General features: G+C 40.6%; 1 protein-coding gene across 3 annotated transcripts in view; it reads left to right on the forward strand.

The window, feature by feature from the left end:
• ppip5k1a (diphosphoinositol pentakisphosphate kinase 1a) overlaps positions 1-10,579 on the forward strand; it is a 42,866-nt gene extending 32,287 nt beyond the window's left edge. For 2 of the 3 annotated variants that reach the window (XM_077713277.1, XM_077713276.1), the window contains 3 exons: positions 8,570-8,707; positions 8,779-8,895; positions 9,442-10,579. In XM_077713277.1, coding sequence (XP_077569403.1) covers positions 8,570-8,707; positions 8,779-8,895; positions 9,442-10,079 — 893 coding nt within the window. In that variant the 3' untranslated portion in view covers positions 10,080-10,579. Of the gene's footprint in view, positions 1-2,101; positions 2,165-8,569; positions 8,708-8,778; positions 8,896-9,441 lie in introns of all 3 variants that reach the window. The other variant, XM_077713275.1, reaches the window with a different exon arrangement.
• Positions 10,580-13,702: the final 3,123 nt, after the last annotated feature.

Consider the following 13,702-nt stretch of genomic DNA (forward strand, 5'->3'; position numbering starts at 1 on the left):
CAACCTGTTAAACGTTGTTGTGGGTGTTTTAATTCAATTTATGTCTTCTCATTTGTAAATGGATGCTGGCTTCACATTCTCAAAAAGGTAAGAGGCGGCACATGATTTGGAAAATTGTAACAAACCTCTAACTACACACATCCATTGATTGAAGGATTGTTTGGTCGAATCCAGCTCCCTCTTGTGCCCATTGTTGTTGTATTCTTCAGCAAAATTCTTCACGCTACTTGCTTGTGTGAGTGTACAATCGTGTGGTTGTCAGACAGGCCCATGCCACTATTTGGCTGCCTGACTTCTGTCAGATTGCTCCAGGGCAATTGTGGATACAGTAGTAGCTTACCATCATCTATAGTGTGGAGTTTTGTAGTTTTGTAGCGCCACCTTTGCTGCAATTACAGCTGCATGTCGCTTGGGGTATGTCTCAGTTTTGCACATCAAGTGACTGCAATTCTTTCTCATTCTTATTTGAGAAACACTTTGAGCTCAGTGGGATTGGATGGAGAGCAAAAGCAGGTATCATTGGATCTGAGCCCCTTCATCCACGTTTGGTGTGTCTCCCAGGTGGTTTACGGCAAACTGTAAACAAGTCTTTTCATGGATATCTTTGAGAAATGGATTTCTTCTTTCTACTCTTCCATAAAGGACATTTGTGCAGTGTACAACTGATTGTTGTCCTTTGAAGAGACTCTCCCACTTCAGCTGTAAATCTCTGCAGTTCATCCAGGGTGATCATGGGCGTCTTGGCTGCATCTCTAATCAGTTTTCTCATTGATTGAGGTGACATTTTCGAGGGACAGCCGGGCCTTTGGAGATTTGCAGTTGTCTGATACTCCTTCCCTTTCAATATGATTGCTTGCACAGTGATCCTTGAAATGTTTAAAGTTTGGGAAGTCTCTCTGGATCCAAATCCAGTTTTAAGCTACTCCACAAGGGTTTCTCAAACTCACTTGGTTTGTTCCTTGGTCTTCATGATGCTCTCAGCACTTTAAACAGAACCCTGAGACTAATACAGAGCAGGTGCATTTATGATTACACACCAATTCGGGGTGTCCACCACCTCTGGCCCGAAGTCAGCTGGGATAGGATGCAGATGAGATGAGACTCATTTGTGGGGTTCTTTCGGCAGTTTGCAAGGCACGACAGCTAGAAGATGTCAACTAGTGGATGGACTGACTAGTTTTTCCAGCAATTATTTCTGCCAAAACTTCAGTGCAAAGAATTGTGCAACATATTGTTGTATCTTGCAGAATCTTTTTTTTTTTTAAAACAGCTTTAGATCCAAATAATGACCGGGTTAAATTGTTGTACAAATAATTAATTGTTTTTAGTTGGGTAGGTTCAAAGAAAGATTAAAGAGTTCCAAATTGCAGCTTAATTCTCTACCCTCAAAACGTGAGGGGAATCTATTGTACATTTCCCAACATATAATTGACTGCATCCACAAAAGCTTGCATCGATTTCAATTTCAATACCAACCAATTCGATAAGGTTTAAAAAGAATTTGCAAATAAGTGCATTCTCTTTTACTGTAAATTACATAAAATTGTTGTCATAAAGTGGCTTTTCTGTTTTGGGCCAACAGTAAACACATTTATTTTTTCCATTTTAATCAGTGCAATTCCACAATATATGAATGACTAAAATGGAGGTCTTGATGTGTTTGTAACTGACATTGATGTCAGTGTTATTGTTCATTAGGTGTCAGATTTGGATCATATGAAGCTGTTCTCTTCACTGCTGTCATTCTCATCGCTTTTGTCTGTCTTTGTCATTCATATTCCCCAGTCTCATTTTGAAAAGTAATGGGCACATTTGGTCCTCATCCAGTCTGGTGTTGAGGTCATTTAAAATAATAAAAAGATGTTTAATCCAATATACGAGAACACGGTTCTTAAAATCTAGTATGATTCAGTGATGTAGTAAAACGACTTCGGTGTTCAGGCAGCTGTTAAAGTTCTAGATTCGAAATCTAATAAAACACAAAAATGAATCCAAATCAATTTAATATTATGAAAAACAAATCTATTAATAGAACAGCGTATGATAATATGAACAACTTACTGCGGATCCTTATAACATTAGTGAATTTTTGTTTCCTCAGAATTGTTGTCTATGCCGGCAGTAAAACGATTTTCTGTGTCGTTTGCAAAGCATCCGACTAATGGTACGTCTGCTTCTGTATTTTATTACCTTACCTTCCTTTGTCATGCATGCCTTCAAAATTTAGTATTTTTTTAACCTTTTTTTAATTTTATTTTTCCATATGGCCTGCCAACATTTTTTTTCCTAATTATGAAAGATCTTCTCATATCTTTGTTGTCACTTTCCTAACATTGGCATTCTCTTTCTAACTAAGGCTTCCTGTAATTCATAGATTTGTGCAATTAAATGACGTACCTTTTTTTAAACACGTACATTTTGATTCCATTTTTGCATTGCTTTCCACTTTATTGTCGCTGTGCAATTAAACGTGCTTAAGTCCAAGTTTGATGATTATTCTTTTTAGCGAAAACATGACAACCAATATTAAATTCTTGTTTTTGCTGGATAAAAATGAGAGCATGAACATTTGGACTCAAGTGTTTTTAATTGAACGGAAACATGCCATCGATTAAATGGCTCCATTGCATTAGCATTCCAGTGGCATTTTATGAAATCTTCCAGTTGTGCTGTTACATTTACCTGCAGTGGTTTTGTCTAAAATCCTTGCCCTTCAACCAGGTGTATGTTGGGACATTAAAGTCCATGCATGTACTGTCACTACTTTTGATTTTACCCATTCTTCTTCAGAAAAAGCATGTACAACTACAAAGGGAATGTTTTTATAAACGGCTAATGGCGAGTCAAGATGTTGTTGATGGTTGTGTGTAAGCTATCAGTTTTTATCTATTCCTCCGTTATTCATGGGTGGCCCATATTGTAATTTGGTAGATACATTCTAGGGATGTATATCCAAATATAAACATTTTTCAAGTTGTTAAAACATCTCAAACTGATCAACTAATTGTGGACACTGCAGCGATTGTATTTAGGATAATCAATTGGAACTGCCCATAAAAGCACTTCTGAGTCTGAATAATGCATCGTGAGGGGCAATGGACTTCCTAGGATGCACCTTATCAGTTTCTTGTGAGACTATTGTGGTACCTCGATATACGAGCAATTTGAGATACTTTAAATTTTGATGTACGAGCATACTGAGGACGCGAGAGCCTGCTCATGAGTACATCATGCGCACTGTCTTTCTGCTCGCAACTCCCTCGTGTAATGTCTCTGGTCGCAACTTCCTCGTGTGATGTCTCTACGAGCACTGGACGGAGTTTTGCATTTCTTCTGTTTTTTCTCAGTCAGTGCGAATGGCGTATTTACTACTTCTTATTGGCAAGTATTCGTGCATTGTGCTATTGTGAGGACATTCGTGTACAACATTTTTGGAATATTTTGAAGGGAATGCAAATGGCGACAACCCTCGATGCATCTGAAAGTCAGGGTGGAGGTGGGGCAAATAGAGCAAGAGAATAAAGGTATCAAAATTGAAAACAAAATTAGATTTAAGTTTAGTGTAAGGTTAAATTAAATGTATTTTTGAGTGTTTCTGCATTGTAATCCAAGTTCATTTAAAAAAATTTATGTTATGTTACGAGCTGGTTGCCATCCAAAACGCCCCCCTTCTCTTTATGTCCCTCTCTCTCCACTCTGCGAAATTCGTCTAATTTTAGCACTATTAAACACATTGTAGTACTATTAAACCACTAGTTATTTGTTACTTTGTTCATAGATGGTGAATTAGAACAAATGGAAATGTTTTTCCAATCCAATATCCTGTTTTTGGTGTTTTTTTCAGAGGGTTGGAAAGATTTCATTAGTTTTTTGTTCATTTCTATGGGAAACATTCATTGGAGTTACGAGTAAATCGACATACGAGCTCAGTTTCGGAAGGAATTAAGGTCGTGTCTCGAGGTACCACTGTACATGCAATGTGACACAGAATATGCCAACTTTTTAACAGTCCAATAAAACCAATTGTGATAGAAGAAACATTATATTGTTTATTAAACTGAAGAAAAAAAAACATGGGAGTTGTTGTTGGGAGCCAATGAGAGCCCAGCAGAGTGTAGGGAGATTGTCAAGCAGGACACAATGCTACCGCGACAATTTAAATATCAAACAATCTGATACCGGACATGTATTTGCGTCTTGGGGGAATCCAGAACTTAGATTTTGTTTATGTTTATTGGAACAATAATTTGAATGTCAAATGGTTTTGTAACCTGCAAATTCCACATGTACAATCATTCATAAGTAGAGGTACTACTATATATTTAACTTTTTAAAAAGCATTTTCCTTTTCTACTTTTAGATAGTAACAATCCTGTTTTGCATATAGAGACATGCTTGAAGCTTAGTCTACTGATCGGGTGAATGGCAAAATCATGCATAGGAATGAATTGCAATTTGACTCAGTCGATCTTGTCAAATGTCAGTTATCTCAGATTCACTGACATTTTTCTCTGATGGTCTTCTGGGTAATTGAGAAGATATTAAGCGTTTTAGTTTTTTGTGTTCATGAAGCATCCCTGGCTTGGAGGTGGGAGCAAGCTGTGTTCAAAATGTAGCCAAAAAAATGTAACTCTGTCTACTATATTCTATACAGTTCTTCGTGTGTATGTATGTATACGTACACAGGCAGTTTGTCGTGCACAATATCTAACAGATATTATTATTACACCCCTCTCATTTCTGCAATTTTATAATTATATATTTTTATGGAACAATAATGAAGAAATATCCAGTTAAAACATGAACGATACACAAATAACAGTCCGTTACTTGGGGCTCACACAGCAATACACAAGCAACGGACTTGTATTACCTAAATTCAGGTAAGCATTTTCCATTTCAGTTGATCTTGCGAGCCAAATGTAATTCATTTTGGGAGAATATGACTTTTGGCCCTGAGTTTAACACATGGCTGTGGAAGGATAGTGTCAAGTTATTGTGCACGGTTCTGTTATTTAGGGACCTTTAGCTTTAAAGCTGACATTTTGACTGGATATACATTGTTTGCTTGATGTCTTGAGCCTCTCTCTGTTACCTGTAGATGAGAGTTTTCTCATGAGAAGCCATCTGTAGTGGTTCACTTGCCTGACTTCCGTGTGGCCAAGCTTCGAATCGATTCCCACTTGGTTGTGGTATGATTCCAAGTGCAAGTGCGTTGTTTTGTCTTTTTGTGTGCCATAGGGCTGGCTGGCTACAAGTCTAGGATGTACTATAGTTTTCGCCCAAAGTCAGCAGGGATAGGCTGCAGCAACCCCCACGACACTTACCAGAATGTGAGATATGGAGGATGAATGAGATAACCATTCAGTTAAGAGAAATTAGTTTAATACAGTGGAATCAGGACCCATTTTCAACCTTATCTGATGATTGTCTAATGGATTAGCAAATTTCAAACTTGTGGAATCAAATAATCTGCGGTAATTGTTATTATTTCACACAAAAAAAACGTTTCTCCTATCGAAAACGAAAACAAGCGGTTCATATTTCGAGTTTTGTGGATTGGTGACAAAAGATTACTGCTTGCAAATGCTAAGCAACTTCACATAAATAATACCTGATATTCTGGTTAATATTTGTAACTGGAGTTTGTACATTGTACATGTTTGCATGAGTTTTCTTTTTCCTCACGTGTAACAATATAATGCCTGCTCAATTGTTAATTGATTCAAATTCTAAACAACACATTATTCTAAATGTAAGTAGTTGCTTTCTAAATGTTCTCTGTACAGAGGGCAAAAAAGTATAGGACAGTTACCGACTCACTGCGCATGTTATTCCACTTGAGTTCTGTAATTTTCATTATTGCTACACTTAACTGTGAGAGCAGAATGGGAAAAAAAATCCTAGAAAAACTATTTTTAAGCCGTTCAAATACATAACAGTGCCTGAAATTGATATGTACGCTGTATAAATGAAGCATTGCGTACAAATGCCAAGCTGTAAACAACTTGAAATTCGATATCGCGCTAACTGAATGTCAACATACATTACGGCCCCAAACTTTGTAAACATGTCCAACTCATCTATTTCAGTTCCGTCTTTGTCTCGTCTTTCAACCTTCCGGTACGTTCTTTCATCCCATGTCTTTTCTACTGTTCCCCCTCTCTCTCCTGTCTCCATCCGCACTCTCCCTCTTCTTCCTCAGAGCCATTGGAGGAGCAGCATGTGGCCCAGTTGTTGAGTCATTTCTCCACAGATCTCAGTCTGGGCTGCCACCTCTCTATGGACTGTGCACTCACCCATCATCTCCACCAGTGCTCCTACCACCTCCGCCTCTTCCGAAACTGGCTTATCTCTGGCCAGGACCCTGTAGAGTACCTTGATGGTTAGCCCCCTGGCCCGTCCTATTTGCCCAAACTCACACTTTGTCCAACTACGCTCCACATGATTTAGTGTGAAATGTGCTTGGCTGGGGTGGAATTTGTGTTTGGCCACTTGATGTTTATGCATGCTTGCCTGTTTCTGTGGCTACGCAGAATTCAAGCTGGCTTGGCGTACATAAAGCTACCAATTCTTCCCTGCCTCTGATCAATTGAAGGCAAGTGTATCTGCCTTTTCTGAGTGTTTGGACACATTTTTGTGGGTGATATTAATTAGATTGTTTAAATAACTCTATAAATTGTTTTTTTAACAACTGACATTTTTTACAGTTATTAGAATATATACATGATAACAAGGTCAATTCTAACTATCTCTCCAAAAACTTATACTATCCTGCTTATCATTTTATTGAATGCAAAGGTCTATCAACACCTCTCTTGCGACCGTTTGTTTTCTAGTATTTTACTGTTTCACATGGTCAAATAACAGTGGTATTGCTGATATGACTCAATTTCAGTGTGTGCCAGGTGTTTTCATTCCTGGATTTCAAAAAAATAGTATTATGACAATTTCTATATGAAAATGTATGAAACCGTGTGCAAATGAATCTTATGCTGCGCACTAAAACTTACGTAGTCTGCTGGCACGTTCATTTTTAACCCGCACCTCCAAAAAAAGCATTTTACCCTTTTTCACACCTCATCCCCCATCTTGCTTATCTCTGAAGGCAAAATTCCCAAATGTTCTTGGACTTTTCTTTACATTTCAATATTTAGTGACCTATTGACACTGGACCTCAATTTCCTCCTGGAAATGCGTGAATGGACAATTCGTCAAAAGACGTTTCACTGACGAACGTTTCACCGACGAACGTTTCACCGACGAACGTTTCACGGACAAACGTTTCACGGACAAACGTTTCACGGACAAACGTTTCACGGACAAACGTTTCACGGACAAACGTTTCACGGACGAACGTTTCGCCGACGGACAGTTCGCCGAATGGATGTTTCGCCGAACGGAAGTTTCGCCTAAACGGGATTCTCGCCCCGCCCCCGGATCGTGTGTATGTTTTTCAACCTCGGCACAAAAAACAACACAATGAGAAACATCCCCACTTTCATTTGTTAAATAAAATAATAGATTAAACACATTTTTGGCGAAACGTCCATTATGCAAACTGTCCGTCAGCGAAATGTCACCATGAGAGACACCAAGATGACACCAACCTGGGTTTATTGAAAGACTGGACATTGGTTATAATTAAAAAAAAAAACGAAATGATCCCAATTCCAACCATGTCTTCACTCTAATCTCATCATTTTAAGATCATCTTGAAATTTCATCTGACTGCTTTATGATGAAAATTTTGGTGAGCAGTGTGTGTTTTGTGTATGTGTAAAAAAAGTACCACTCAAAATAGATTGGACATCAAGCACCACCACTGGCACAGAAACATGGACATACACACCTCACAGTTTAAATGAAAATGTTATGTTTTTATTGGCAGGCACTGTGTCAAACACTGTAAAATTTGATAAAGTAAATGGAAAAATATTATTTTTACGCCATACTCGATGTCTATAGGTTTTTATTCATCATTTTCATCAATCTTGTGTTCATTAAAATTTAATTTTATATATATATATATATATATATATATATATTTTTTAAATGATCGCCATTATCGAAATGAGCAAAATGCATTGTTGCCTAAAACAATTCCCTGCACTGGACCTGTAATGTCCATAGATAAAGAATATCCTCCTTGTACACGATAAAGTTGTAGCTTGATGCTTTGTAACTGGTAATGTGTGGCTTGGTTGTCCACTAACCGAAGTTAAATTGACTTTGATTGTGTGGGTTCTAATGCTGCAGCTGTTGTGTGCCGCTAGAGGCGAGCATGTGTGGCAGGACTGATTCATGAAGCTCTTTTGCCATTTTAAAATCCGTTTTGGCCTCTGATTTGTAAACCCATTTGATATACTGCCATGTGGTGTTGACATTCGGCATGGGTTTTGAAACCTAGCTGTGTGGAAACAAACTTTGGATTGTGTGTTTTGAGGACAGCTATTGAAAGCAAAGCATTGAACTTCTGTTCGGTGTCTCATTTGATGTGTTTCGGTCTAGTTACTGCCATGTCCAACCAAGCCCAGATAATATTCATCATTTCTCTCCTGTACCACAGGCTTTGAAGGCTGCTCCATGGTGCCCTCCATTTACCCACTGGAAACACTACACAACTCATTATCACTCAAACAGGTGAATGAATTCCTCACAAGCGTGTGTGAGAGTGCCGGCGATCCACATACAAGGACCACAAGAGGTTAGCGACTTGTTTGAAATTGGATTATTTTCTGTTACCTCTTAGTGATATCCGACCTTTTTCTCCTACAGCTTTATCAGCCATGTTTGGTGCGCACAACCATCCATCAGGGGATGGTTCGTACATCCCCCACAGAGTCCTTCCGTCATCCATGTCTCTCAGATCTCGTTCAGACAAACCTCCGTGGTGTGAGTTTTGGACGTCCCTTGACATTGTGATAATGCTCCAAACTGTCCTTCGTGTTCTTGAAAAATGTATGCTTTGTCGTGTGTGGGTCAACTACAGTTGCTGGAGATGTGGCAAATATGATATACACCTTAAATCTTTGCTCCGCCGCCTTTTAATATATGATAACACCATAATAATTTTATAGGTTGTAGTATAATAATCTGATGCTTTTGGCCACTACATAAGAATTTATTTAAAAGGTTCCATAACTTGCTACTTGACTACCCTATGCTGACGCCGATTAGCCCTTTTCATCCTGCACTCACGGGACCTTATTGAGGACGGAAATTGCACCCGACGGTTGAGGCTAACTGTGTGTTTGATGACAAAGTTAAAGAGGACAGAGCATCCCATTGTGCTACAACACAGCATAAAATAGCAGCATAGTGTGTATGCATAATCTATAATATAAACTAAGTTGTTGTATTATTCCTAATGGAATAATTCTAACGCCTTCTTTAGTTTTATTTCATTTGAATTCCCTCTTTTCTGCTCTAATCCTACAGACAGCAGTGGTCCATCCAGCACCGTATCCAGTGCCGGTCCATCTTCTCCCACTACGGCCGATACCTCTCCACGCTTTAGTTTCAGTGATAAGATCACCCTCACTCCTCAGAGTAGTGAGGAAACCCATTTCTCTCAAAACCTTCCTTCTCATCCGGCTCCTCCTTCGGCATCCCAAATTCCAGACCCGAATCTTTCTGCTCTTTCAAGCCCTTCTGAAACAGTGCAAACTCAAAATAATTCTCCGGAGAATCTGGGCGAGCAATCTGACAATACGGCTTGCACATTTGATGAGCCTCAACACACGCAGGAAGGCCAAGAGGTTGCTTTTGGAGTCACCGACCTCTCTGGAAGTGGAATTCTTGACGCTAGCTTGAGGCCGCCCTGCTCCCCACTAGCTGACCTCTCACTGGGTCGGATGGAAGGCTTCTGTCTCCCAAGTTCGCTCCCAGTGCTGTTGGAGCTCAGAGAGAGCAGCAGTGATGCAGGTTCCAGCTCCCAGACGCCCATGTCGCCTGAAGGGCATGACGAGTTCTTTGACACCCAAGAGTTTATGGATGTATGGATGGACAGTCCTGAGAGTCTCCCAAAATCAGAGACACCATTTGAGATCAAAGATGATCCCCCATCAGAACAGTGACTCAGGATGAACCCAGTAAACCACCATAGGCATAACATTTTCTCAGTTTCTTCAACCGCGTGCTGTGTTAAAGCATGTTGGTTCATTCTGCTGTGATTCTGCATAACATTGACAGTGCCATACATTGGCTAAAGAAGACATGCCAACACATTCTCGAGACAATTAGAATTGGCAAAGTCATACCTTGAGGTACGGCTCAATGCGCTCCAGGACCGAGCGCGTATGTCGATTTACTTGTATTTCAAATCAAGGTTTCCCATAGAAATGAACTAAATACAAATTGATTTGTTCCCATCTTCTGAAAAAAAAACAGGATAGTACAATTCAGCATTTACTAACAGAATAGCAAATAGCTAGTGGTTATGATGCTTAATACTAAAATGAGACATTATTCAGTACAATGCAGTTCATGGATGGGAGAGAGAGAGTGGCTTGAAGGATGTGGTTATAACATAACAAACTTTGAATTTAACTTAAATGAACTTAGATACTTATACACACACACACACACACACACAAAACGAGGGGATAGCAGTGGTGTATCGTTTGTCATGACTGGCTTGATTTGGGAAACATGGGTGCTTGAGGCGCACGGCTCATGGGTTTATAAACCGTTCCATCTTGTAGGGACCGATGAAGCGTATAGACAGCTTCCGGGACTCAGTCTTTAGGGGAAGATCACGAGTGGACAGCCATACCACCCACAACGTAGGCCGGTGTGGTGGCACGACGGAGGTTGGCCTGCCCTTGGGCACGGTTGGAAGCGTGCTGAAGCGCGGCCCAGGCCTCCTAGATACGGCCACATCTGGTCAGGTGTGCCTGGACGGAGGAAACGGCAATCTCCGCCTCCAGGGAAGGAAAGAAGGGGGGTTGGTAGTCTAGGGAGCACTCGAAAGGGGACAGGTTGGAGGAGGCGTTAGGGTGGGAGTTGTGGGCATATTCGATCCAGGGCAGATGTATGCTCCAGGTGGTTGAGTCGGCTTGGGTGGTGCAGCAAATCACCATTTGACTTGAGGCTTGCGGTGATCTTCAGGGCAGAACAGAAGGCAGACCAGACGTGCCAAGTGAACTGTGGACCCCGGTCGGAGACAATGTCGGCCGGAATTCCATGCAGCATGAGGAGGGCGGCTCTCTCCAGGGCTGAGGGTAGTTTTCGGAGGGCGATGAAGTGGGCTGCCTTGGAAAACTGATCGACAATGGTGAGTATGGCGGTGTTACCCTGGGACTTGGGAAGGCTTGTAACGAAGTCGACCGCAATATGAGACCAGGGAAGGCTAGGAATTGGGAGTGGGAGGAGAAGACCGGAGCTTGGTTTGGTGGAGGATTTATTGCGTGGGCACACTTGGCAGGCAGATACAAAAGATTGCGTATCTGCCCTTAATGTCGACCACCAAAAGCGTTGGCGCAATACCGCCTGTGTGCGGGCAACCCCCGGGTGGCAGGTCAGGCGGGAGGTGTGGGCCCATTTTAGTACCTTGGACCGCATTAGGGTCGAAACATACATATCCTTGTGTGTACCTCTCCTTGGGTCCGGCTCCCGATCTTGGGCCCTCAATACCTCAGTCCCCAGCCCTATCCTCATACTGGCCACCATACAGGAGGGGGGTAGGATAGTTGGGGGCTCATCCTCCGAGTTCGGAGCCTGGAAAGTGCGGGATAACGCATCCGACTTCCGTTCCTGGAACCTGGGATATAGTTCAGCGTGAAATTAAATCTACTGAAGAATATGGTCCACCTGACCTGGCGGGAGTTCAGCTTCTGGGTCGACCTGAGGTATTCCAGGTTCTTGTGGTCCGTCTAAACTGTGAACGGCTGGCTAGCCCCTTCTAGGTGGTGTCCCCATTCCTCCAGGGCCAACTTCACCGCTAGCACCACCTGGAACACCTGAGGCATGAGCAAGCTTCAAATAGTATTTTGCTCAAAGGTAGCATCGGACCTCACAATACTCCTGCCAAAAGCCGTGGTTTGTGAGTGATTGTAAAAAAAAAAGTCAGTCACTCTTATATTTTATTTTGCTACAACTCACCTCTAATATAGTAACAATAGCTCGGAATACATTTTAATTCCGCTATTCCTATTGAATAGGTCATGTGCCGTGATCAACCAAAAATCAGTGCCGATGTTTAGACATTTGACATCTATCGGTATCTTCCTTTTTTTAGTCCGCCAGGCCGATATGAAGAAATCACTTTAAAACTGTGTTATTTCGGCTCAGATGCAGCCGCGCTTCTTCTCTCCTGCCTGCTCTCTCTCTCACTAACATGAACAACCAGTTGCTCGTTAAGTCGAGGACCTAGATGTTGCGACTACTGTGCTTCACTTTGCAGCCCCTTTGATTGGTAATACTCATTAGAAATATACATTAGAAATACCAGCACCAACGCAAATTTATTCCCTTAACCTTCTGTTGCCGTGCCGCCATACATTCCTTCATTCATCTTCCATACCACCCATACTCAAAAGGGTTTCTGGGGTTTCTGGAGCCTAACCCAGCTGTCTTCGGGTGAAAAGCAGACTACACCCTAGACTAGTTGCCATTCAGTCATAGGGCACACAGAGAGAGATCATTCGCACTCCCAAATACGCAGAATATATTATGGATTATGGATAACTTTATTCATCCTGTATTCGGAAAATTTCATTGATTCATTCATAGATCATTTTGACCTTGTCATTTCTTTAGTTTATCTCTATCTAATCTGTGATTTTATAAATTCTTTGAAGTTCAGAGCTTCCATTATTCATTTTTTAAAATATTTTACTGCAAATGAAAATCTGATCCAAATAATGGTTATCTGCCTCCTGCTATATATATATAATAATCAGTATCGGTCCTGAAAACCGCACATCGGTCGATCACTAGTCAAGTGTGCTCAACAAAACGGTTATTGGCTCCCTATCAAAGGTCTGTTGATACCCGTCTCTTGTTCAGAGATCATTTTGATGAGTTGGCGCTCATTTCGTGTACAGAATCCCACACTCCCCAATTCTTTAATGGCTAAATAAAATTTTTGGCAAATCTTATGGGGAGAAGGGTATTTTCAATAGCTGTTCATTAATCGTTATATTTACTTTAAAGATGCTTTTATTGTGGTGAGCAATTAGGTAGCAGATATTGCGAGAGGTGCTTTTCGCACGTTTGAAAGCAATTCAGGCTGATGTGCTATTTTTAATTGGGATTTGATTCTGCAACATGGCGGAAGTGTCATCACATCTTGTTTGTGTGAACTGGGAAATATTGGCACTGTTTTATTTTGTCTACTGCTTATATGTTTAATGTAGTATGCCCCTGTTCCCTCCCCTTACCATAATATATTTGCTCAATCCCTTTCTAACACATGGAAAAAGACGGAATTTATAATAAATGATATATTTATGTTAGAGAAATTCTTATATTTTTTTGAGTGACATGATTTTGTTGTCGAACCCAATAAAAAGGTTCAATGGAACAAATGGTTTGCTTACTGAAATTGGTGTAAAAAGTGTGGTGTTTTTAAACTTGACAAACCAAATACATTTATACATTTTCACAAATGAAAGTTCCTCAAAAAAATTCTAGCCGACAGATTTATTTTTTTTAACCATCAGCAATTTAACTTTGCAATGTGCTTTTCATTGTTGTC

Source organism: Stigmatopora nigra, chromosome 3, assembly GCF_051989575.1.
Source record: "Stigmatopora nigra isolate UIUO_SnigA chromosome 3, RoL_Snig_1.1, whole genome shotgun sequence".
Taxonomy (NCBI): Eukaryota; Metazoa; Chordata; class Actinopteri; order Syngnathiformes; family Syngnathidae; genus Stigmatopora; species Stigmatopora nigra.